Source organism: Oryzias latipes, chromosome 20, assembly GCF_002234675.1.
Source record: "Oryzias latipes chromosome 20, ASM223467v1".
Taxonomy (NCBI): Eukaryota; Metazoa; Chordata; class Actinopteri; order Beloniformes; family Adrianichthyidae; genus Oryzias; species Oryzias latipes.
In genome coordinates, this window is record NC_019878.2 from 4,502,702 (window position 1) to 4,530,005 (window position 27,304).

Below are 27,304 nucleotides of genomic sequence, written 5' to 3' on the forward strand. Positions count from 1 at the left end.
TGATTGATATTGGAAAATACTATTTGGATTGAGACATGGTAGGTTTATTTTACTATAATGTCAAAACGACCAATCTTCATCACAGCAGAAAACACACCTGATGACATCAGCAAAAACTGATCAGTCCATCATTCCAGTCCAATGTGTGGAAACACTTTGAATTTAGCAAAGACATGTGACCACACAGTGTGCTAGAATGTTCTAAGAATGTTGCCTTTGGATTCTTTTAATGTGGAAAAACAACAGTGGGCTGAACTTTAGGAAACTAAAATGTGAATGGATTTGGCATTCATTATTGTTTACTTGTTTGTTTGGACACATATTTCATTTACACTTGATGATCCTGAAGAAATCCAAGGAATCTGTAAATCCCTGGACTGTTTAGTACCAGGTATTTCTCTCTGAGTCAGGTTGAAGTTTTGATTAAATATGTCCTGGATCCATTCTAGGTCAGTGAATCGGATTGTACAAAATGAAACAGTATTGACTATGAATCTGATCAACAACAACAACTTATGATGAATCAAATCATTAAACTCAATTGTTACACCAATATTTTAAAGAAGCTTGTGTGATCATTTCTTACTTTGTCAGTAATGATACTAAAATTGACTCAAATTGGGGGACAAGTATTAGCGGGGCCCTTGCCCCCCTTCATAGTTTCGCCCCTGTGTGTGTGTTTTAATTAAAGGTCTGAGTAAAAGGTTTCATCATAAGGACAGAAATCATTAAAAGAAGCAGAAACAGGAGGATTTCGGATTTCTGTGGCTTCTTCTCACAGTGCTGGACTGTTTTATTCTCAGTTTTATTCTCAGTCATCCTCTTCTAGATCAGCTGGACTTCCCTTTCCCGACTCTTGGAAGTCTTGGACTTCTCCTCCGCTATGGTGGATTGAGGTGTTAAAAGATGCCGACCCATGACTGCCGCTCACATCCTGATCTCAGACTGTCTAGGTGGGGCTTGTCAAGAGACGAGGCTCAACCAGACTGAAGACATGCAGCACATCAGACAGGCCTGCTGACGGTCAGACGGAAAGAGGAGTCACGTTTGTGGCAGTTTTTCCCCCTCAGTGCATGACTGATTCACTGACGGGGGGGCAAAGGAATCCCAGCTTCTCTGTGAACAACCACACAGAGAGAAAGGTAAAAAGTGCTATGAGTCACTGTGTGAGATTGGACGAGACTGAAGGAGGAGGGACACAGATATAATGATGGTAGGAGGCGAGAGAGTGGCAGAGGCAGGCAAAGAAGGACAAGAGCAAGGAGGAGAGAGGCGGCCCAGCCCACTCCGCTAAAACCATTCAACTGGTGAACCAGAGACGGCATTCAACTCTCACAGAGGCAGAGAGGGGGGGAGCAGAGCCAGAAAGAGGCAGAGAGGAACTCCCTTCGTCTGGGATAACTTAGTCTAACTGACACACGCCGAAAACACACTCTGCAGTGACTTCGCCCAGGGAGCACGGCAACACTTTCCCTTCATCCATTCATCACATCTGACTTTTTTTCTCTTCTTTTTGTTGTTTTTTTCTTTGGCTCGTGTGACGCCTCCACATTTCACAGCCATCTGTCCCTGACAAAAAAGATAAGGATTACTCATTTTCTCGCTCGCCGTTGTTTTTTTTGGTCTCGTCCTCTCACTCGCTTCTTTGCAGCTTTTTTCCCTCCGTTTCGCAGGTGGACTGTGAGCTGAGCTCAACTTTGCTGCCTCCAAACTTCAGAGAGGAGGACAACGGAGAGACTGGCAGAGGAGGAGAAGACTTCTTCTTCATTTTTTGATTCTTGCCTGAAATCAGAGGTGTCTTCATCCCTGTTGTCCCATCTGTGCATCTGCATCAGACAGCATCTCAGAACCAGCCTTTCAGCCGCTCAAGTGTCTCCTGCCATCATGTCAGTGTTCCCGCTACTCAGCTGGGCCCTTCTGCTCCTGGTCCAGGTCCGGGGCTCCGGATCGACCTCAGACCCAGCTTCCATGCTCCAGCCTCTTTCCCTGAGTGTTCATCCTCACCAAAAGCTTCAGCTGGACACCTCCTCCAGCTCCCACTGCCCCTCCTGCGCCCTGGCCAGGATGCGGCGAAACGAAGGGGTGATGGCGGGAGATGGTGATGACAAAGCAGGACATGAGAGGGAAGAGGAGGCTGCGGCTCAACAAGACGTGGTGGAGGCTGTGAAGAGGCACATCCTCAACATGCTGCACCTGCAGGAGCGTCCCAACATCACCCGGCCGGTGCCACGTGCCGCCCTCCTCAACGCTCTGCGCAAACTCCACGTGGGGCGAGTGGCCGAGGACGGCAGCGTTCAGATCGGGGGGGAGGATGAGATGCGGGGGAGGGGTGGCCGTGGAGGAGGCGGCGGAGGGATGGGAGGAGCAGCCGCTGCTCACATGGGAGACGGCGGCGACTCAGAAGAAACAACGGAGATCATCACTTTCGCTGAGGCAGGTGAGTCAAACCCGAGCCGTGTGTGTGTGTGCGTGCTTATGTGTGTATGTGTGTGTGTGTGTGTGTGTGTGTGTGTGTGTGAAAGCATCTCTGAACCCTCATCAGAGCCTTTTGTAAATACCACTCTTATGGGGTCTGTTGGTTTTGCTGGGACCCCTTCTGACATGGGGGAGCATCTCACCTGTGTTGGGGTCTGAAGGTCAAGCTGAGGTTAGAGTTTGACTCCAGATTGTCAAATGAATGGAAGTCAGCGCAGCGCGCCGATAACAACCACTGTGAAAACACGTGTATCTGTTTTGATGGATGGAAAGCAGCAGCAATAATTTGTGACTGGGAAGTCAACTTTAATCTATCAACATTACACACAAGCAAACACTGACCTGAGTGTAAGCCTGTTAACTGCATTTTCAGTGCGTTTGTGGAGGAATCGGAGTTGAATCATTTAAATTAATATTCCCCTAGAAGGCTTTGCAATGATTTCAAAGAATCTGGATTTCCAGAGCTTGCCTATGACCAAAAGCTTTTTAGAACTCGTTTAGTTAAGAAAAATAACAAAATTACAACAGTAAAAGTAATTGAGGCAAGAAAAGTACAACAGGGATCATCCTGAAACCCTCTGAAGGTGGTAAAGTATGAGGTCAGGACTAAAAACGGGAGAAGAAGCAAGAAAAAACCTACCTTCCGAAACTCTTGCTACTGTCAAAAAGAAAGAGTAGAAATAGATTATTGGAAAAGGGAGAAACACACTTCTAAACTGTGAGGACCACCCTGGATCCTGAGCGGATCCTCACGTTTTAGTGTGGGTTAAAGGATCAACGAGGAATGCATTGTGTCGATAAAAAACCCTGTAATGAAAAAAAGACCAACATGTGTGTCCACCTGCTTAACTCCACCTGTGCACTCTTTCAGCTGACACCCCCCACCCCCTTAAATAACCTGTATCCTGCTGTTTTCTGAGAATAGCTCATTATCTGCTTAAAGTCAGTGGGCTGGAGCTTCTGTGTGCTTTGCCTCTTAGGTGTTGTTTGGACAGAGGGGAGCAGCAGAGATCTGGTCAAGGAGCAGGGATCCACCCCGGCTTTTGACTGTGCTCTTCCACCTTCTGCTCACCTTTGACCTGCAGACCTGTGGCAGGGCCCGGTTCCCCCCATCTGCAGCATGTCTGTGACGGTTCACAGCTTAGCATTTATGAGGTCTCCTGGGTGTGAGGTGCTCCAGAAAAGCAGTTCCAGTTCCACCTCACTTCTCTTACAAAAAGTTACTGCAAGTTTTAAGATACAGGAACAACAGAGCAGATGTGTTAGGGTTATTTTTTTTGTCTTACAGTAGGAGATGAAAAGCAGAAAACTTTACCCAGAAGAGATTGAGCCATTTTCTTTTTTAACATTTGAACATCAGATCACCTCTCGGTGCTAAGCGGCAAATTCCTTCAGCTGATTTGTCAGTTTGGCGCTGTGGAGAGGATCGTGACGTTTGCTTTCTCTGGATTTTCTGTTGCTCCACTGCTGTAGGCGAGAGTCTGAATCAGCAGACGGAAAAGATTTTTATGAAGTGGATCTGTGCAAACAGGCTGAACGGAGCAGCTTGACTGAAAGAAAAAACAGAACTTCAAGCAGACTCCCTCTCCACTTTCCTGCTCTCAAACTGACATTAAAGCCGTTCAGAAGCTGGTTCTTCAGAAGCTTCTAGACTGGAGTTTGTCCGTCACATAACACGGAGGGGTGAAGGAGCTAAAAAACGGACCAATTTATTATTCTTACTGTTATAAAATGTGATGAACAGCGGAACTCTCTGCCACTGGGGGGCAGAAAGCATGGCTGACTTTTTGATCACCTGCTGAAGCAGTTCTGACCAGCTTAAAAGGAGATGCTGGCCGAGCTCTGAGCCTCTTTGAACGTCTTAAAGGAGCTCTCCGCTCAGTTTTGTTTCTGCTCTAAACTTTCATGAAGGCTGTTCTCTTAACTGTAAACCTCATCCAGGCAGTAAAGAGGTGGTTTAAAAAGGCGTGAAATCTGCCTTTGATAATGTACAGTCAGTCAGGAGGCTGAAAGATGCACATTGAAGGGACTTTTTCTGAAGTTTTAGTTGATTTGAAAGCAGAAAAGTTCAAACATGAAGATTTTTTTTTCATCCTGAATATTAGGGGGCTGGAAATTTTTGTTGAACATTAGATAAAAAAGACAAAATGCAGAAAGAGAATTAAAAAAAAACTCAATGAATTGAGTAGATAAAAAAATGTGTATGAAAAATTTGATATCCAAGTAAAACCCCTGAAGAGGTTATTTTCTTTAGAATCATATATAAAATCTATGTTTTAGTGCAGCACCTTTGTTCCTTCCTTTATTTGTGCTTTGGCAGCATGTTTAAAAGGCTAACACCCCAGAAACACGTGTTTTTAATTGTAATTTCACATACTTTATAACTCAAATGTGTGTAGGTAAACTTTCCTCTAGGGGGCGCTCAAGCCAACAACAACTCACATAACTGGGGAATGTAAAACAACAAAAGAAAATCAGCAATCAGGAAGCAGGAAACAGCTATTATAGGATCGAGGAAATGTTTTTAAAAACAGGTTTATTTGGGTTTTAGTGTTGACATTCTTGTTGTTTTGGAAATCAGCAGTAAAAATCACAGAGGGACAACAGCATCGGAAAAAAACACTAGTTGATTCACATTTAGCCTTTTTTCCCCCTTTCATAACTTCTTCTGTTTCTTTGTTTTTAATTATCAGTCTAAGACAATGTTTGTTCATCTAGTCAAGAGGGTTTCCACCCTTGTCTAACATTCTGATTGCAAAACAGATTTTATGTTGTCAAATTAACTCCAGTCTTAGTGGAAGAATTCCACCTCAAACCCTCTGGGAGGTTTGAATTTGGTCTTTCTTGATGCAAGGTGCCAGTAAAGAAGAATTTTGAAAGAATGTCTTATTTTGAAAGTTTGAGGAGATTCCATTGACTGTATCAGAGAACTGGACAGAGTAAGTGGGACGTCACCCATAGAAAATGGTTAACATCCGGTCCTAACCAAATGAAGTCATTTCGGTCGCCTTTTTGTTGCGATATGAGAAGATGACAAGCAGTTTTACCTAACGGTTTTACATCAATAGAGACACTCACTGACCCCTGACTATTACTCTCTTCCTGTCGATTTTGCTGCTGTGTTCTTTATTCTTTGAGCCCCCTATCTTGCTGGTTGTTGGTTAACAGTCCATCAAAAGCCCACGCCCGTCACACCTTGTCCTATATCCGGCCGAATGCTTATTTTAGGGTTTTCTAGCTGCAGCCCTCTTTCCATATGAGCTTGTTGTTTTTGTCACATGTAACCCAAGCTGCTGTGAGAAAACTTTGCACCCAGCCAGTACCGCACTTTGTCTGGAAGAGCTGATGCATTCAGTGAGCACAGTAATTATTTTGGGCGACGGCGAGCAAAGGAGCAAAGAGGCGACTGGATTCTTGGCGCAGGCGAAGTGTCAACCTCTGTTTAGCAGCTCTAGCACAATGTCTATCTGTCCACTGGTTTCTTTCTATCAGCGCTGTCTTTTTAAAGTCCTCTCCTCCATCCCAGTTTGTCTCCGGCCTTCTTCCCGGCCTCTCACCACACACAGAGGACAATTAGGCTAATTGAACTTAATTGAACACATCATTAGCGACATTCCACAATCGGCTTTCATGTACGCCCGCTCTTCTCTGCTGCTGCCTGTAACCTCGGCGTACCCTCGGTCGCTCCGACAGACAGAAGAAACGCTCATTGTTGGTCCCACTGTGGCAGCGCAGTGAGCGGCTTGGGCTCTCCTCGCTGACCCCAACAAACAAGGGGAGAATGAACCAAAGCAGATGATAAGAAGACAAAACATCTGTCTGATATGAAAATAAACCACAATTAGCATGTTCCCTCTCTGGTTTCCTTGAAAATCCTTTTCTTCTTGGCATATTTTCTTTGGCAAACCTCATATTCTCAACATCCTTTTCTTCATCCTTCACCCCTTTCTGCGGTGGCCCGTTGGTCGGGTGTTTGTTTCTCTGCAGTTGTAGGTTTGAATATTTGGCTGTGCTTTGATGTTGGAGTGACAGCCAGAGATGCTTTCCATGTGGACAGACGAATCACTTTGTAGAAAACAGTCACAGAGTGAGTGGTCCTGCTCCACATGTGTATAAATACACCATTGAAAAAGAGATCTACAACTGTTTCCTCTTCAGGTAGAGTGATGAACCTATAGTCTGCATGATTTATGTTGAAAGATTCTTACAGTTCAGACACAATAGTCATCAAACGAAACTGTACCCACTAACTGAACCTTCCAATGTTCTGTTCGGTCTTCCTATCATCAGTGCTTTATGCGAAACCTGATCATTTTAAGGACAAAGGACACGAGGATAAAGTGGTCGTGGCCTAGCAGTTGGTCAAATGAACCTTTGACTTGAAAGTTGGTATTTGAAGCAGAACTGTAACTGTAAAGTCAGGTTCACACTGGACTGTCGCTACCCAACAATACCGCATATGCTTACAGTTGGAAGAGAAGGCAAATCTTCCTCCAGGCTATTTCTTTCACAGCTCTATTCCAATATAAATGCAAATATTCATTTCTTCACCTTAATTAATCTTTCAAATGGTTGGCAGTTCTCTGAATCAAAAGACCCCCCCCATACGTCACAACCAAATCCCAGACCCTGATTGGTCAATGCCAGCTTCCTGGCAGTGTTTGGTCAATCCTCATCATTACAGTGCTACAGTATAGGGTCCAGTGGATCTGCTTTGTGGCTCCAGTGGTCAGCTCCCAGAAACAAAACAGTGCGATTTTAAACAGGGCTCATTAACCCTTGTGCTCTCCTCGGCACTTTAACATTGGGAGTTGGGTCATATAGACCCACTACACAGTGCGCTGAACCTTTTTTCTTCAATGATTTGTGATCTTCACTGGTGTACATGAAATCTTTCCACCTATTTGTCATCGTAGGGAGGACAAGTCAATGTTAGGGTGGTGTTATCTAAGATAGCACAAGGGTTAATTAAACACAAGTTCACGGTGACTAAGTTTCCTTTTATATATCGAAAAATCAAGAGCAACAAAAACCTGACTCTGCTGAGGTACAACGGTAACGTATTATCTCATATCTATTGTGTTAAATTGGGATCAAACATTAAGTTGTGCTCGTGTTCTGCCACTTTAAACAGTCCTTCTGGTCTAATCCATTGCTGGTTTCTTATATAAGTTATCTTGGTATGGGAGGTGTGAAAATCCTCAAAAACTCTAGTTTCCATAAAAAAAAACCCTGGTCTCTGATCACATGCAGATGAACTTTTTCCATCCATGGAAGGAAGGGACTTCAATCAGCAATCCTGATTACTGCAGCCGAGTCTACATGACTTTCCCAGGGCCGGGAGAAAAACACTGAAATCTGCTACATTCTCCAGAAAAATTGCCTCTGAAATGTCCTTTAGCAGCACAAATCATCAGTCCATTCTTCCCTCAAAGTCTTTGAACCTGATCTTTGAAACAGCAGTGAGTCATGGTGAAAGCTGCAGGGTAGTGGTGGTGTTGTGTCTGCACAGGTGAAAGGGGGGTGGGGTCAGGCTTCATCCTGAAGTCAACAGTCCCAGCTGTGTCTCTAGATGCAAGTCTGAGCGAGACGTCTGTGTCACTTGCTGTAGTCCGCTGCTGGTCTGGTTCCCTGGGAAGAACAGAGGAGTTCTGAAAGGTCAGAAGCAATCCACTTCAGTGGTGGGGGTCACTGACAGAAGGTTGGGAAGGAGCAGAAAATGGAGGGTGCAGTACGGCGTCTGATTCAGCTCTTAGTTATATTTGAGCCCAGCTGAGGTCCCAGTGGGACACGGGTGTCACTGCTGTGTGTGACACCAGAGGGGCATGCAATTGTTTAATGTTGTTCCCTCTACAGGAAGTTGTTGCCCCCACCGTCTTGATAAGAGTTTCCTGCACAGATCAAGGTGGGTGGCTGATGTGACGTCTTTGAGCAGGCAGTGCTTGAGCTTCACCCTGTGAAGTGTGTACGTGCATGGCTCAGCGGACGGACGGCTTCAGACCGCCAAACATTCCTCAGAGGAACCCAACAACAGTGGGTAAATCAGGAGCTTCATCAGAAGGTCACAGAGCTTCAGCTGCGAGTGCACGTGCTTCACCGTCTGAAAACACTCAACTTCAATTGACAGACTGAAAACAGAAACATGCAGCTGTCGGAGCAGAAACAGTTCCTGTGTCTGGACTTACTGAGAGAGCTTCCTTTCAGGAACCGTTCCATGGATTTGGCTGAAAAGGAGCAGAATGCTGATGAATGATGTGGTCACATGACCTGTTGGTTTGTTTGGGCTGGTTAAAAGACATTTATTTGTTTTACAGTTATCTCCATTTTGATGGGAGGATAGCAATGAACCCCGTCCTTTAAAACAATAGACAAATCTGCATGACATCTGTTTAACTAATTGTTGGAAGATGGGCACTATTAAGGGGTCAATGGTCCCCAACCCCGAGACTGTGGACTGGTACTGGTCCATTGGACAATTGGTACCAGGCTGCAGATAAAAAAATACACAAACTACAGTTTTCCATTTTACTTCTAATTTAATTCTGTAGGAAGTTTTGTTTTGAAAAACTGCTGGATTCTGACTCATTCTTGAAGCATGTCTAGTCGCTCAGTCACATGTCAAAAATTCATCTGCTACGTTCTTAAAGTGGCTGCGACAACCGCTAAATTGAAACCACTAAGCTTGCAAAGTCAACAAAAAAACAAATGTTTTTGGAAAGTTTTTTTTTGACGAAAAAAATCCAGAGAGGAAACAAAAAGAATCTTTGACTTGAAAATAAATGAAATTTGAATTTAATAATAATGGATTGGCTCAACGGCTTGAGCCACTGCCAATTTTACAGTCTTTATTCCAAATATGGTTTGATTGTGGCAGTTGTTCCCACAGACCCTAATAATAATGCAGAAAACTTAGCAGTTGGCTTTTTAATGTTATGAGGATGCTGCTGCTAATAGCTGCTAAAGTTGTTTAAACTGCGGATTTATGATCATATTTAGAAAATGCCAGAGGATTTAGTGGACGCAGATAACTGTTACCCTCAAAAGTTAAGAGAAAATGGAGGTTAAAAAAATCGGACCCCCATTTCGGCCTCGTGCTGGTCGGTCTGTGAAAAGATTGCCTGACATTAAACTGGTCTGTGGCCTGAAAAGGTTGGGGACCAGTGGTTCAGATCCTACAGTCTAATGTGAATCAAATAGTACGTTCACATCGGTCTTCAGCACAATGCAGTCTGAATAGAAAAAAGAGACAGCATAATGGTATTGTATAGTAAATCCTCACACAGAAAGAATAAATGGGAGTGGACGCATGGACTTAAGCTAAATTGTGAATGTGTTTATTTCTGTTGTTTGGTCTTTTAATGTAAAACAGCCCAGAGCTGAAGTTTTTAACCCCTCCCCCTGGTGGTTGCTTAGTCAAATGCATTGGATCTGCATCATCAATTCTATTTAATTCAGCTTCAATGAGAAAGTAAAGATAAAATAAAATGTTCATGCTTTCCTTATGGTTTACTCAGACATAGGTTTGTTTTTTTTGATAAATGTTTAGATTCTGGTTTCCAGCAGGAAGTCTGTAGTGATCAAGACTTCTTCACCTTAGAGAGGATGAACTATGAAATCCAGAACTGGAGCTCAGAGCAGAGTTTTTGGTCGGTAGGTTCATTGTTGCAGAGATGAATACGGTTTGCAAACGATGTCTGCAAATGAAAACCACACGGTTGTTGAAGAGCAAAGAACAGCAGCCGAGTTGGGGGCGGGGGGTGATGTTGGAACGGGTCGCTCGTGTTTGTTGCAGTTCTCGTGTTTGAAGCCGAGTTTCTCTGCTGGAATCATTTTACAGGCCACTTTTATTTATTGCTAACAGCCGACACAGTTGACAGCACAGTTAACAGCACAAACCGACACGCTCCTGCAGCTCCAGCTGCAACCACAAACTCCTCCAGTTTCATTTTTCTTGTGTTAAGTGGGAAAGTTGGCCAGAAACACATGAAGCATCTTCAGATTAACACAAACGCTGAGAAATTGCCTGCAGATGATTAGCGTAGACACAGGTATAATGAAAGCTTTGTTTCATCACACATGGCTCTGCTCAGCTTTAGGGGCATTAAGATCCCTCCAGCACAACATAGTGAGTTATGCGTTGTCCTTTGTTTTGTTTTTTTTAGAACCAAACCCTCCCTTTTTTTTATATGTCTATGTTCACATTCAAGTCAAAACAGACAAGCGTTCTGCCAAACACTGAAACAGAAATATGAAAAACAAGTCTGTTCATTTGTTTGACTAGAATCTGAAAGTAGTTTGTCCCAAATAAGAGTGGAACATCCTTATGGTTGGAAGAGACGAGTGTCATTCAGGTTTGGATTAACAAGGTGAAAAGCTTTTTACTCTTTATATGTGAGAGACTCCATAAGTCCAGAATGAACAGTTCCAAAATCATCCTAACGTTGTTTCCATGTTCACGTATGTTAACGAAGCTCTGGTTCTCATGTTAGTCAGAAAAGTCTGCTTCTAGAAAATAAAACTGTTCTTAATCACTTTATTAAACATGGAAACTAAGATACTAACATCAGCTTCAAGAACAACAGGTCCTGGAAGTCAGAATTTAAAACCAAAAACAGATTTGTCTTAAGACGCTGGCTGTCTCAGTCCCTAAACTCTCATGGGTCCTTTTTTAGAGCAAATGTTTCTGTTATGTAAAGTGGAAAGATGCTGTTATCACATCCAACTATGGATCTTTGGACTCCAACCTTTTGACCTCATTCTCAAAGCTTTCCAAGCTTGTTGGAAATTTTTCATCCAGCCCATGTCGCAGTCATGTGACAGGAAGTCGCTTACAATCTGTTGCTGATCAAAGAGGATACGTGAGCCGAGCATGATGGGGGACAACATGAAGAAACATGGAAGCTCGGTCTGTTTCCTCCTGCCTGCAGTGCGTTTCACTTTGTAAATATTAGCGTGGAAAGATACGATTTTTTCTGCACCAACATCTTCCTCACAGCGTCCTGACAGCGTCCTCACAAACGTCAGCATGGATGCCGAGGTTTCTCTGAGCAGAAACATGTTTCAAAGTGAAAAATGAAGGTTTTATATCCTCATATTTCTGCCAGGTTTCTTAAAAACTGTCTATTTCATGAAGCTTGTAGCTGGCTGGGGGTAATCTGTTGCATCTGTGAAGCCTGTGCTGAATATCCTCTCCAGTGTTGACTGGTTCCCATTTAAACATCAGAACCGGACGTGTCTGCAGTTTTCTTCCCTGTGACTCATCTTCATTCCTTCATCTTTGATCCACCCAGAAACAGAAGTTTTCACGAAAACTTTGTGTTCAGACGAGACTTTCTTCCTTTCCCATCCCATTTCCTTTAACGTCTCCTCCTTTTTTAAAAGCTCACTGGAAGCCTTTGCACTCCTTTCTTTTGGCGCCTCAGCCAGACAGTAAATGCTGTTTACATCTCCACTTTGATCGCTTTTATAAGAACCAAGCAGTTCTTTACGGTCCAAACTGCTCAAAATTAAAAGAACCTACGACTTTAGCTCAGATCTTTATTTTGACTTCTGCAGATGAACAGCCTGTTCTTGGCGACTCATATTGAGAACAGGTCGGTCTGCGCAGGTTTCCAAAGCTAAGACTCAGACCTGCAGGATTGTTCTGTTGCTGCAGGGCAAACTAAACTAAAGTGTCAGTCAGAGCAGACCAATGTTAATTAGTTTCAGAGGGATTCAGCTCTGTCTTTAGGGCCATTTTTGGGATTTCTCTTTGACAGAGACAGGGAAGGTAATCAAATCAGAGCAGCACCAGCTAACACAGAGGCGTGAGTTTTCCAGGACCAAGAAGAAGGATAAAATGTCCTGAGGCCAAACTCTGATTGTAAAGGTGACAGAAGGGAGGAGTCGCGGCGTCGGATCCAAGCCAGCGGAAGCCTGACTGGAGGCAGCGCTCTGACAGGAAGTCTCTGCTTGCCATCCTTCACATCTGGTGCGTTTCTACAATCCCTGTCTTCCATGGTATCCTTGATTCAGGCTCCCGAAGACACAAATGCTGGAATGAAGGGGGGGGAGCAGCTGTGCAAACTGTGAATCCCAGCAGAAGCTTTAATCTGCGCCTCTGAACAGCAGAAGGAACATTTAACACCAACTTCCTCTCATTTCCTGCAGACAGTGGGGTGTGCAGATGTGAAGGGGGTTCAGGAAACAGAAAATATTATCTTTGGGAACCAGCCGTTCAGTCCCTCATGATCCCTCCTCCACCTCTGTGCTTTACAGCTGGTCTTCGTCAGACCAGTCCTTTCCTCGTTGGTCCCATGTGTTCATAAACTTTGCTGTGGAAGTCCCCATGCTTGTTGGTTTGGACTCCAGTCCGGCTGCATCTTCTGTCAGTCTTCAAGAAACATGCTGGCGGAGGCCTGCAGGGGGGCGAGATCGCAGTCACACAGTGATTTATGCTCCTGGGAATGAAGATAAAAAACTTTTCAGACAGTTTTTCCATTCATTAATCTTGGATGACTTTAAAGTATCTGAAAAATCTTTTTAACTCTCATCTAAAGGCTCCAAACTGGACAAACATCTGCTTTTCCTAAACCCCATGAAAGCAGTAAAAAATCCTTGCTATTCTCACATATTTCAAGAATTTTCTTTTGATTTTGATTGAAATAATAATTGGCAGCTTTAACAGTTTTGTTTCAGCTGCTGCTTTACTCTGAGTCTTACAAAAAGCTGCAGGAGGTTAAACTGCAGATTCATGTCAGCACTTTCAGGCTGCTGGTCTGCAGAAGAACGCACTCCAGCGACTGTTTGTGTGCCCACAGATCAAATCAAAATAAATCAAATGAAATCAAATGAAATCAAACTTTATTTGCATAGCATTTTTCCAATAAAAACATAACACAAAGTGCTTTAAATTAAGACAAAACAAAATAAAAAATATCAAAACGAGCCGGAAAATTAAAATAGAGCCCCCTTCCCAGACCCAAACACAACCCCCCCCCAACCCTTTCACACCTCCCACACCCTAACTGATGGGGAAAGACAATGGGAAGTAGGCTAAGCAGGAAAACATGTTGGTTGTTGGAAACGCTAATATTTGGGACCTCCCACTCCATTAATAGCTGCACAAGCAGCCAAATGCAGCATCACAGGCGGGGACCGCCCCACCACATCTAAGTGGAGATGCAGGTCCCCATCCAGAGCTGCAGCGGCTGAACAGCAGCCGACTCAAAGGGGGAGGAGCCAACTGACGAAGCACCAGAAATAAACATTAAACTATGAATGATTAATAATCTAGTGTAAATTCATAGAACAAAATAAAATGGATAAACGAATACAAAATAAAATAAATAAATAAAGGAGTAAAATGAATTAAAAGCCAGGTTAAGCCTTTTCTTAAAAGCAACTATGCCCTCTGTGGCTCTCAGGTCCTCTGGCAGACTGTCCCATAAACGAGGACCAGAGCTCTGTCTCAGTCACTGTCAGCGTGTGCATTTGTGAGTAAACAGGAGGACTAGTGGCTGACGGAGGCTGATGGAGGGAATGCCCACTCGTTCAAACAACCAAACCTAGATTTACAGGATCATAGACCAGGTCTGCCTCCTCTTCGCGCCACCACAGTGAACCCTGCTACTGCTTTAGGCTTTGACAGGTGTATGCTCTGTGCTCTGAAATTTATTAAGCTCTATAAAACCTTCAGTGGATCTCATAAGTCAGACGTTTGAAGTTCAGAGAAGTTCATTTCTTCAGGAACCTGTCAGGTGTTTAGATGCTGAAGTCTGAGAAGAACTAGGCTACTGTCAGAACACATCAAGATCTGAAAACACTGAATAATGAAGCATTTCCTGTGTGAGCATGCAGGACTAAAGAGGATCTGATGAGATCTGTTCTGATCCAGCTCTGCTTTTATTATACCAAACCCTCTGCTTCTGTTCTCTGCTCTGACCCCAGTTAAAGTGGTGGATGGGGATTTGGGAAGGATTGAGGCTGGCAGTCAACCTTCTAGGTGTGTGCATCAGAGTCAAGCAGAACAGCATCAGTTCAGCCCAAACTCTAAAAACTCAGTTTTAGACTCATCTTCATTTATCACATGAAACATAACTTTATAGGAAATGTTGAACAAACTTCCTTTACAGCGTATTATGTGTTTTCAGGCATAAACCAGCTTTGGTTAGTTTTTAGTGTAAGAATTTATTATGTCGTCAATAATTCAAGCTTTTATTCAACCATCCATCCATCCATCCATCTTCAGAACCCACTGAGACCCTTTCGGGGTCACAGGGTTGCTGGAGCCTATCCCAGCTACCGTGCACCTAATGCAGGACCGCACACCTAGAGACAATTTAGAGACACTAATGTACCCATGAAGCATGTTTTTGGACTGTGAGAAGCAGCTGGAGAAAACCCATGCATGCACAAGGTGAGCATGCTAACTCCACACAGAAAGAGCCCACCTGGGATTTGAACCAGAGCCTTCTTGCTGTTAGGCTGGATGGCTCAGTTGATGGGGTGTTGGACCGGCACGCAAGACACCAGGGTTTGCTTCCCAGGGGGTGCAATGAGCTTAACCCAGTGTGGGTCCAAGTCAAAACCCTTCACATCACTGCCTAACTAAAATAGTTTAAAAAAAAAAACATAAGGTAAAAATGTATTAGAAATGAATTGAATCATAAACTTGTGGTTCTAAATACTCAGGAATTTTCTTGCTTTGTCACTGCAACACTTTTAGTCAACTAGACAATTTTGGACTAATCGCGTTAAATGATCCGTTCTGCTGACAGACAGTTTACCTCCTGCACAAACACAATGACCCTCAGTACAGAAGCCGGAAAAAAGAGTAAAACCTTTGATTATTGCTCTCTTTGACCATGAAGGTCTAAATCACAGCTGAGGATAAGAACTGCTGATCTTCTAAACCAGTTTTTATTGTTAAGAAATGATCTAATTTATTTTGTTTTTTAATAGTCTAAACTGGATATTTAATGGTCATTTTTGGGGTGTTTATATAGTTATGAAGGGTCATAAAAATGCAGTGCTAAAGTATCTTTGTATATTTTAGTCAAGTAAACAAACATTACATTTCATTTGGAAACAATAATGAGCGAAGAATGTTTAGAATACCTGCATAGAGTGTTCACTTGAATAAAATAAACTGGAGATAAATCCAGTGAATTGTTAGGACATGTCTGCTATTGCTTTTAATTCAATTGTCTAGAATTGTATTTTTAACTGCAAGCCGCTTTTTAATTTATGGTCTGACAAAAGGCACCGAAAAAGCTTTTTTTTTTTGCATTCTTATCCTTCATTCCATCACTCTTTATTGGAGAAATGATCTGAAGAAAACGTGTTTTTAGCCCTGCGTGTGTGTCAGCCCCCCCCCCCCCCGAGGTTTATGAGCTGCTGGGACGTCGGAGGCTGAAGGCCGCCGTTTTGTAAATGAAGGAGAGTTGGGAAAGAAGAGCGATGAGCTGCAAAGAAAAGACTTGCAGACAAACTCGCAAACACAAATCTGGTTCCTCTGAGTTTAAACAAGCTGCCGGACTCCATGAACCCCCCTGCTCTCCCTGACATGAAGTTAAACAAACCCCATCATCATCAGTGTTTGGATTGATTTTCCTCCAGGCGGCTCCTGCTCTCGCTTCCAGTGATCTGCTGTCGGTCTTCCTGCTCTTTGTCAGAACTGTTTTGTCCTCGCTGTTGTTTTCATGGAAAAATGCTTCCAGCTCTGAATCTGCGTCTGGACCATCTTCAAAATTCCAGGCGAGACGCTCCATCCTGAGAAGCGGGCCACAGACTGTTTAGTTTAAGATTGAGCAGGAGTTCATGAGAAACGGGAAAAGATGCTGTATGATGCTCTCCTGCCAAACCATTAAACTTTTCCTTCCATGTGACGGGAACCTGTTTGGACACCAACAGGTGAGCCCAACACAGAGCCTGCGCTCAAACGGACCTGAACTTTTCCCCCCATTATCAACTGCCAGGAAAACCTAGGAAACCTTCCTTGTTTTGTTCTGTTCCCATATTTTCTTTCTAGTTTGTAGAATGTCAGAATAATAAGAAAGAACTCAATATTTTAGGTCATAAGTTTGGAAGGTGGCTTCATTCTGTTGGGTTTGGCTGAAGTGTTTGGAGGGTTTTGCCTGACAGAGGTTTGCAATTCTGGAACTAACAGGAGCTCCTGCAGAATCCAGGTTGGGTTCTGCGCTGTCTTACTGTTGAACCAGCTTACCAAAGTCCTTGTCTGGTGTTAGAATAGTTTTTCATAGACTCTTTGCTTTTGATGTTGACTATTTCCAGATTTTAATAAGTTTTATTACGTGCGGACCAGGGATGCAACCCTTCACTTTCCTCTAGATGTGGTCCAAACTTTGATTTTTGGGTCATGGTTTTGTTTTAGCTCAAAATAGGATTTGTGTATGGCAAAACAACAACAACAAAAAAGTAAAAACCCATCTCAGATGGAATCACTGAACTCTGATCATTTCTTTTGAAAATGTACGAGTTAAAATGCAACCCAGAAAAATGTAAAACCAGAATTTAGATGTTCTGGTGCATTTTCCTGTTTGCCCATAATGGAACTCTTCTCTACATCCACTATTTTTCCGACTATCATTGCAAACGTGGAATTTTTTGTTATGTTGGTTACATTTTGAGAGTAAAAAAGATACAGATCCTAAACCAGGTTTAATGCAGCATCCACAGCTGCTCCAGGAACAAAAGATTTTTTAAGTCCTTTAGTGAATAAAGAAGCAGCCAATTGCTATGTTCCTGAAGGCTTTTGTGCCTTCAGTTAACACAGACCAAGTAAGTCAGCCAATCAGAAGTCCTGAAATCAGCAGTTGGGAAAATGTTCAAATAATTTTAAATAAAAACTTCAAAACCAAAATAACTCAAACGTAAGAGAAAAAGTAGCCTTTAAACTTATAATTGGATTTCTGTAACATCACTGTCACAACGCTCTGATGTTCACTGACTATAAAAAGTAGAAGGGGTCAATAAAAAATAGTCCCCTAAATTTTTCACTTTCACCTGCAGAATAAAAACGTGGATTATTTTTTTCTGCAAACATTTCTGTGGGATCAGAGGTCGATTTTGATTTTGGGAAGAGGATTTCTGCAGTGTCTTTCCTCCATCGATGCCTCTCAGGATCGCTGGACAAAACAAGCTGTTAACAAAACAGTCATTAGATGTAGCCCAGTTGTTTCATTCAGAGCAAACAACAGAAGCCTCCTGGAGGTCCAGCAGAGCAGCTTTACTTGTTTACCATGTAACCACAAATATTACTCAAACGTAAAACACTGAGGATGTTTCCTGCCTGCAGTTGGATGTTTAATTCCACAATATAATTAAATCCCTTTCTCATAGAAAACAAAAGCTGCTGTCTGATCAACTTAACGTCAAGTCAACAGTCACATTAACAAAACAGCCCAACTCGTCCCTTAAATAGAGTTTTTCCTCAAAACCAAGGAGATAATGTTGTGAAGATAATCTGCAGATGTAAATCTCTCTGTGCTCCTGCAGCAGTTTGGATCCGGTTAGCTTCTCTGAGGAAGGATGAATGAACAGGGCTTTTATTTTTCACGCTCCCTGAGGAGATGAAGACGATGATGTAGGTGAGAAAATCGCCCCTGAACTGTCGCTTAAACGACACTAATGGACCTTAGAGTGGCAGCCGCCTCCTCGCACTCATTGGCACCGGAGCACCACCGCCGTCGCTGACATTCACCAACGCTCAGATCGTGACTTTGGTTCTGCGTGCACGCCCACAAGCGCGAGACACGACTAAGAGGAGGGACACGGGAAGGTTATGCAACGGAGGAGCTTGCCACGCAGCCTGAAGGTTCCTCTGAAATCCTCACAGGCCCGGGCAGGCATTTGTGCGAGAACATGGAGCGCACAAACTGTACACAAACACAACAAACACCAGGAAAGCTCAGGCTGTGCTCAAGTATGTGAGAAGAAAGCCCAACACAGACAGGGATAAAAACGCCTAAAGTCTTGTTTAAAAGGGCAGCGCAACCATTGGTAAAAGAACCAAGTCTCTGAACCAAGTTCTTTAAACCTGATAGACTGGGGAAAAAATACTTCCATATTCTGCTGGACCTGGGGCCAGTAAGGGAGTCCAAGGACCTCAAACCCATCACTGATGAGACCCTTTATTCACGTTTTTTGTTTGATAAAAGTTCACTTTTGTTCTGGAAAATAAACTCATAAAACATGATGAAGCAGGCTTTTTTCTGTGGAATGCTTCATGTCCTCAGCTGCCTGTTTCATCCAGAGATCATCAAGAGCACAAACAAAGCTCAAATGGCATTCAGGTGAAGTTAAAGTTATTTCTACTCCAGGTAAACTGTGAGCTCTGCTTTTATCCAAAGTCCTTTTTTGCTTCTTTACTTATATTTTAAGTTTGAAACGCTGAAATAATGTTAAACAAAGAGTTTGAATGAAGCTCAATAAAAGACACCACTAACTGAAAAGCTTAATCAGCCTGAACACCTTGTTTCCATAAAATAATAAACGGTTGGAAACTGGCTTTCAAACTCCCACCTTCAGGAATAATGATCCAACAAATAAAATATATTTTCTTGCTGAGAAAATAAGTTTTTGTCCTCTCAAAAACAGAGACTGAGTTTTACTGAGTTTTACTGTCTGACTGCAGCTTCTGGTTGCACTGCGTTGGAACCAACAGTTTGGAGTCTGTTCACTTTCTTCTGCGCTGCAGAAACAGCATCACGGCTGTTTCCTGGTGGGAACCATTAACTGTCTTTATTGCTGCCTGATTCCAAACGCCGCGACCGCCGCTGAGTCAGCAGGAAGCGTGTGAGGGTAACATGATGAAGAAGCTGAGCTGTGCGAGTTACTCTGTTGTTCAGATGTGGCTGACACACAGAATTTTGGCACACATGTGCACATGATGCATTCACTGGCTGTGTTGTTGGAAGAGACACGCCTCTAGATGTACTGTAAGGTCTGCTTTTGTTGGCTGTTGATGATGTAGTAAAGTCAAATGGCTTTCTTTTTTTTTTTTTTATCAAATGGAGATCAAACTCCTAGCAAGTAACATTACTTGAGATATGGCTGAGAAGACCCACCACTTTAGGAGATATGCTAAGTCTAAACTGTCCATTCCCTGACATGTCCTCTCTGTGCTTCTCAGGTGAATCCCAAGGCTCGATCAACTTTGTCCTCTCCAAGGAAGGTGGTGACATGTCTCTGGTGGAACAGGCTACTGTCTGGCTTTTCCTTCGTATGGTCAAGACCAACCGCAGCCGAGCCAAAGTCACCATTCGCCTCTTCCAGCAGCGCCGACTCCCCAACGGACGATTGTCTCAACCACAGGATGACATCCTGCTGGCCGAGAAGAAGGTCGATACCCGTCGCAGTGGGTGGCACACCTTTGCCGTGTCAGCGGCAGTGCAGGCGCTGCTGGAGAGCTCAGAGGGGAGCACACTGAGCCTCAGGATGTCCTGCCCACTCTGTGCAGATGCTGGCGTCACGGTTGTCCTTGTCTCTGGCAGCACGGAAACACTGCAGCGCAACAACCAGCGGGAACAGTCCCACCGGCCTTTCCTCATGGCAGTGGTCCGCCAGGGAGACAGCAACGACTCGCGGCGGCGCAGAAAACGAGGTCTGGAGTGCGATGGGAAGGTGCGTGTCTGCTGCAAGAAGCAGTTCTACGTCAACTTCAAAGACATCGCGTGGGCTGACTGGATAATTGCCCCATCGGGTTACCACGCCAACTATTGCGAGGGCGATTGCCCGTCTCATGCTGCAAGCCTCCCAGGGTCCTCCCTGTCCTTTCACTCCACCGTCATCAGCCACTACCGGATGAAGGAGAACAGCCCCTTCCAGAGCCTGAAATCGTGCTGCACACCCACCAAGCTACGAGCAATGTCCATGCTGTACTACGACGAGAAGCAAAGGATCGTGAAGAAGGACATCCCAAACATGATTGTGGAGGAGTGCGGCTGCTCGTAGACACCAAAACACAATGGACCCAACAAAGTGGACTGAATAGAATTGGTGAGAGCACCTCTACGTCCCGTGTGGGAGGACAGGACAATGAGCTGGTGACTGTGGGACTCAGTCTTTACCTCTCTCTGGGTCACTCTCTGGGATAAAAACTTGTTTCCAAACTATTTTAGCAGAATTCCCAGAGAATCTTGATGGCACTTTCAGAAAAAGAAAAGAAAAAAATGAATATCTAATATATTTTTGCTACAAAAACAGGAAAAGTGAGGCTTATTTATGTGGCGAGACGTTCAAGCACCACTCAATCCGTCAGATTCTGGAAAAATGAGGTGCCTGAAAAACTAAGGACAAAAAAACCTCTAAACTATGCAACGTGCTTCACGTATCATAACTATTGTATTTTACTCTGTTTACTTTTTCAAATGTTAAAAGAAGAAAGAAACATTTTGTATTTTTTCTTTGGAAGTGTACATTTGTGGTGTGCGTATGCTCGTTTGTATGTTTGTGTGCGTTGAGAGATACTTGAAAGAAACAAGTTGGCCCAGCTGCTGGAACCAAACACTTCTTTTTATGTTACCAAGGTAACCATGTTAATTTTATAATTATTATTACTAGTAAGTATGTTATTAATATTAATGTTATTAATGATAATATTTCTCTTTACAAAAACGTTACAAACGTTTTCATTGTTTGCACTATAGCCTCACACCTTCAGAGAGTAGTCAGTAGATAAAAGAGTCCGAAAACCCCTCCAGGACGGCCGGAGCCTCATAAGAACCCACAGGCACCAGCAAGTCTTCCTGATGATGGTCAGTCTGCAGGGCCTATTCCCTGCTTAGCCGGAGGTGACTCGTGCTGTACACATGGGTTAAAAGTGTCAAAAAAAAGAAGGAAGGCAAACCCCATGACATGATTGGTGGACTGTCCATCAAACAGCTGCGTCAGGCTAATTATTTCCACCAAACACCGACAAAACTTTTAGAAACGTTTACAAAAAACTTTTTGAAGTGACTGAATGAGAGCACCTAAAAAGCTACGTTTGTCTTTTAAATGTAGCCATTATTGCTATAGATGTTAAAAAGTATTTCTTAGGGGCTTTAATGCTGCTTTCATTTCTCCCAGTTTCCATCAATAGAGTCCCAATTTAGCAAAAAGAAAAAAAAAACTTTTTGGGATTATTTATATTTATAAGTTGTGAAACTTCATTCGTCTAAAAATGTTTCTGTCAGTGAAAGTATTTGGCTAGATCCTTTAGGATGTATTGGTATGTTTACATTTATAGATGGTCAGAAAAAAATCCCACATTGTCTAAAACAAAAGTCTGTTCTAGAGCTGAGAAGTCAAACATTTTCTTTTTGTGCTGTAAGAAACTTCTTTTGTTGACAATAAAACTCTTGTTCAATTATCCATCAAAGAAAATTGATCAGCATCTGTATTTTGCTCAAATTCAGACTGACTTTTTACAGCAAGACTCAACAATGACATTCTCAAGTTTACTCTAACAGATGTGATTTAAAACTCCACCCCCTGTGGACCAAAAACAAGAGCTCTTAATGATTTTATTCTATTCTTACTTTTTCCTCATATCTGTTTTACTTGCTGTTGGTTCTGCCTTCAGGTGGCAATGATAGACAAACCACACAGCAAATGGAAATATTTTAACGTCATCATTAGGTTCATGTTACTAAAATGCAGAAAGTCTGACTTTAAAAGGACTTTTCTCCTTTTAAGTTTGCATTGCAGTTGTTATTAGGCTTTTATTATGCAGTTTATCTGCACCAGTTGCATGAAGCATATTGACAGGAAACACACTGACTCTGACCGGATGAGTCTTTGTTGTTAAATTGACATTGACCCGAAAAGAATTTTTATTTTGAAGGAAATAAGGCCATGATAAACTAACAAAAAAAACATTTAATTTGGGGTATAACATCAAACATTCTGGTTATATAGACAAACTTGACTAAAAAATTTATTTATCCCTGTTCTTCACCCCTTCATCCCTTTTTTTGAAGAAAGTAACTTCTCTCAACAAGCCCAGTCACTGATGGGTCAGGTCCAGTGGTCAGGCTCCGCCCACCCAGGGAGTTTGTCACTTCAAACCCACAAGAATCATCCCAGAAAATGCTTTATATCTTTTTATATTTTTGTTTGAGATTATTGGTTTAGTTTAAATGCAGTGACAGACTGAAAACATTGATTCACCAAATTGAGAGTTTTAATTAAATCCTTTACACACACTACAGATGATTAAGGCAGTAGACGTTACACACTGCTAAAAAGAAAAAAAAAGACAATACATTTTTTGATCTTTTGATCTAAATGTTAGAGAATAACATTTTTTAAAGAACTAAGAGAAAATCCTGCATGTTTGTCATTCTAAGGATCAGTGAATGTGGTTCTGAAAGCATTTGAAGGTTCTTTTGTGATGAGGAGCAGCCACTTCTCAGCTTCTAGAGCACACATGCAGGTTTAGTTTGCCCTTAGGACACCAAAGACACGTGTGCGTCAGTAGAGCTCAGAGGAAAAGTGACAGAAAGTAAAATAAAATGGAGTCTTTGAAGATCTGTAGTGTGAAATGTGATGCAATTAGGGGAGACAAGTATTTTATGTCTGAATCCCTTTCAGAAAGACAAAACGGAATTGTATTGTATCTCTGAAAGCCTTGTATTTGTCATTTAGAGTTGTGATGGTTTTAGGAACTCTGCTTTCCACAATGCTTTACACTTTCATTTAACCTAAAAGAAAAGAGAAAAACGTTTTCTAGTTTTGCATCTGAAGGAAAAAAAATAGAACAAAAACCATCAGTGTAATTGTGTGTTTGTGATATCAGTATTGTTGATTAGTTTGCCAAAAGTCAAGAGTATCTGTGGCCTTTTTGTCAAAACATGGAGAGTTTTTCTGCATTAAACTGGAGAATGGAGCCTTTCCTTCTGAAATCTGAGCATCAAAACATGTCAGATCGAAAAATAGTTGTCATAAAAAAATAAAAGTGTAAATACAATGAGTGGTCAGGTTTGCAAAGAGTTTTTTTTTTACTTTATCAAGACAAGATAATAATAAATATGATAACGATACATTCTGACACTAAAAGAAGTGGACAAAGAATAAGAGTCTATTTTTGGTTCTGTATATATTGATATAAAGATTGCAGTATGTTGCTTTGCTCTGTTGTATGAAATAAATGTGCTTGTGCCATTTTTCTAATCTAATTTATTTTGCAGTATTATTTGTTTTTCATCTTTATGTTCTTCACCATTAAAGTTTCCAGGATGTACACAGAGGGAATGTGTCCTTTTCTTTCATCTTCTGCACTCTGGCTGCTGAAACGCTTCAGCTATTAAACTTCATTTCTTTTTCTGTAAACACAGCCTGTTTTTCATAAATTACTGCTCAGCAGTTTGTCACCACTTTCTCTGATGCTAAAACTCCAGCCGGGAGTTTGGCTTTGGATCCTTTTCAAATGCACAACAATGTGAGGCCATCTTTGCTAAACAAACAGATTTTAAAAGCGATTTTGAGAACTGAGAGTTGAAGGGACTTTCAGAGTTTGTTGGAGAGACGCAGTGGGAATTAATTTCCGCCTGGGGAGGAAAAATGCGGATGAAATAAAGCTGTTTCACTCCGGAGGAGCAGCGCAGAGGTTGGCTGAAGCTCTGCGGTCTCTCCTCTCTACTCTGTTTAACTTTCAGCTGCTAAAATGCAGAGCCTCCGCTCCAGCAGATGACAAACAAAGCATTTTCTGAGGATGGAAACAATTTTAAGAAGGAAAATAATCACATGGCATGTGCACAGATCAAAGATGGGCTCCGTAGAAGACTTGGTGGAAGCTGAACACCTGCAGCACATGGAGCACTTCAAACAGATCTGAGAATGTCCTCTGATGGTTTACATGGAAATATGCTTGTTATAGTAACACTAATGTGACCGAGAAAGCCAAGATTTCCACATCACACTCTGCCACTCGGAGGAAAATCTCCGATCTGATCTCTGGAAGAAACAATTCTGCCATGGCCTTCGGGGATTGCATTCATCTTCTGATCGGTTAATAGGAAGTCCAATTCCCAGCCTGAGGTGCTTAAACCTTGTGCTATCTTAGGCACTTTAACATTGGAAGTGGGGTCATCTAGACCCCACAAGACAGTGCGCTGAACCTTTTTTCTTCTATGATTTGTGATCTTCACTGGTGTCCATGGATTACATGAAATCCTCTTCATCTTTATCCACCTTTGTCATGGTAGGGAGAACACGTCAATTTAAAGTTGGGGTTGTTGAGGGGATTTAAGATAGAGGGAGATAGTGTAAACAAGGGGATGATGGGAAATGGAGGCGGGCTTACTCTGTGCCAACAGTCCCGCTATGGTGTGAGATAACTGTAAGTATACCATGGTCCGGGTGAATACTCAATTCTGATTGGCCGCTGGGTGTGCATTAAAAAGTGATATCACTGCACCGGCTTCTTCAAAACAACCTTTTGCTTCATCGTTTGGACAAAAATAAGAGGTAACTGGTGAACTTTCTTTCTGAATTGATGCTTTATCCAACCCATCGGAAAGATCAGATCAGATATATATGTATCGCTTTATGTCGCTGAATCTTGACTGCAGCGGTGGTGCGGCGCGACGCGGACTATTTGCCTTTTGTGAAAAAAGCGAACCAAATTGGAAAAAAAACAAGAATTGAGGGTCATAAACTGGTTAACATTTATTGCTTTGGTAAGTGACCATGGTGTAGGCGGGTTAAAGGGCATCGAAGTGTTCATTGTCACTTTTTAACCCACTTCGCGTCGGACAGTTCAGGCTTCCACGGCGTGTGTTAAAAAGTGATAATGCACACTTCGTCAGCCATTAACCCTTATATAAGAAATGTATGCATAAATACAAAATTGCGCACTAATTAATACTTTGTTCACAATTAAATAAAAAATCAGAAAACATTTAATTCAATGTTTGACATTTCTGCTTTGAATACGATTTGTCTTTTAGGAATATGACTCTTGCTTCAATTCAACTCAAGTCAAGTCAAGTAAAACAACTTTATTCGTCCCCAAGCGGCAATTCTATTTTTTAAGAGAGTGGCTTGAAAATTGACATCACACAGGCACATAAAAAAACAAGCAAACTGTACAGTGCTATAAGTGTGACTCTTGCTCGTCTTAAATAGATTTCCCCATTTAACAAGTGTCAAAAGTATGTCACAGGGTCACAGTCATATACATCGATTCAACTGAGTGAGCATGCGCTCTGAGCCTCATTTATTAAACTAAAACAGAATTAAACTTTCTAGAATGTTATCGATGCCCTGGAAGGGAAATAATCTTGATACCAAAGCTCTGTTGAATAAAAAAACAGTTTACATCAGGGTTGTCCTGCTGCATTTTTGTTGCCAGGTGAGAACAGCTGTTTCTATTAAACAATGCACCAGACCCAGAAGTGGTGGGGAAAAGAGCAGCAGACATCCCTCATATTAGCAGTAAAAAAAAAAAAAAGTCAATGTTTGTCAAAAAAAGAGATGAAAGTAAGAGAGTGATGAAACCAAATAAAACAAAAACCAGAGCAGGTGGCGGAGGGATCCCCACTTCTCTTGAGTTTTTGGCATGTACATGCAGCCTTTTCTTATGAAAGAGAACAATTGTAATAAAAATCATTTCACTTTTACATGTCTAAGTATTTCGTCTGTTAAATCACTGTCAATCAAACTGTCACAAAGACTCGGTTTGCATTAAATAAGCTGTTATGATGTCATAACAAAAAGTCACAAAGTCTGCACTCAACTCAACGAAGCAGAAGAACTGACTTTCCAGGTGTAAGGTTTTTCTGATGCTGTCTTACAGCTCTGGCTGTATTTGGTTTTGTTGTGATCTGTCTGTTCTCTCTTTTGTGTATTTTATGTGTGTATTTATATACCAGAGTTATGCCCCTCAACTTATCCACGGGCGGCAGTTTAGCTCAGGCAGTAGAGCAGGTTGTGTCATGATCGGTAGGCGGGACAGACCCAGACGCTGAAACCCAGAATGATCACAAGAGTGTTTTAATGTCAATTCTGTTTTGGCTGTAAGATGATCCTTGGCGAGAGCGTGGCTCGTGGCGTGGCTGGAGGCAGAGTAGCGGCAGAGCGTCTCCGGATTTCGTCGTAGCAACAGGTAAGCAGCCGAGGTTTTCCACACAGGTGACCTTCGTCGTGATGAATCCTGTGACAGGGATACACAGGGTTAGAACGTGGCAAGACGAGAGTAAACAAGGCATGAGCAGGCAGACCAGGCGTAGTCACCATAAGGGGTAACGATCTGGCGTCGAATGGATGGACTGGATCTCCTTAAGAGCAGACGGGTTGATGAAGGCGAAGTGGTCACAGCTGGTGGAATCCGGAACAGAGCAGGAGGAGGCGGGGCAGACAGGGGCACCGTGACAGGTTGTCCAACAACCGAATGGTTGGCGGTTCAATCCCTGCATCCCTTCCCCCGAGCGCGGCTAATTTGCAGCTCACCACTCCCCCCAGGGGATGGGTCAAAATGCAGGGAAGACTTTCCCCATAGTGTGATATATAAAATAAATTTAAAATAAAATACCCTAGACAACTACTAATGGGCATAGGACTGTCTTTTTTGTAATATTAGGACAACTTTTTTCAGTGTTAAGGCCCACAAATCTTTAGCTTAGTGAATTCCCTCAAAAGTTTACATTTTACGTGGCATCAGCATGTGTGGCTCAAATTAAATCTTTACACTCTGAAACTTCTGTTTTCCACAGAAAGACCCACTAATGACTCAGAGCTGTAGTGCAAAGCCAGCGCAGACTGCCAACTGTGTTCGGTCAGGATCTGCCTTTAAGAGTTTTGTGGCTTTGGCAGCCAGGAGACGGCAGGAAAGGCCATCAAACAG

General features: G+C 42.6%; 1 protein-coding gene across 1 annotated transcript; it reads left to right on the forward strand.

Moving 5' to 3' along the window:
• The first annotated feature begins 589 nt into the window (after positions 1–589).
• On the forward strand, positions 590–23,707 carry LOC101170230 (inhibin beta A chain). Its single transcript, XM_011488645.3, has 2 exons — positions 590–2,437; positions 19,610–23,707. The coding sequence occupies exons 1-2, from the start codon at positions 1,885–1,887 to the stop codon at positions 20,428–20,430; spliced, it is 1,374 nt and encodes a 457-aa protein (XP_011486947.1). The 5' UTR covers positions 590–1,884; the 3' UTR covers positions 20,431–23,707.
• The last annotated feature ends 3,597 nt before the right edge of the window (positions 23,708–27,304 follow it).

Bases quoted from the DNA above. Each gene is read 5' to 3' on its own strand.
- LOC101170230 (XM_011488645.3), top strand. From the start codon at position 1,885: ATGTCAGTGTTCCCGCTACTCAGCTGGGCCCTTCTGCTCCTGGTCCAG. The intron at 2,438-19,609 runs GTGAGTCAAACC...TGTGCTTCTCAG, and splicing joins CATCACTTTCGCTGAGGCAG to GTGAATCCCAAGGCTCGATC.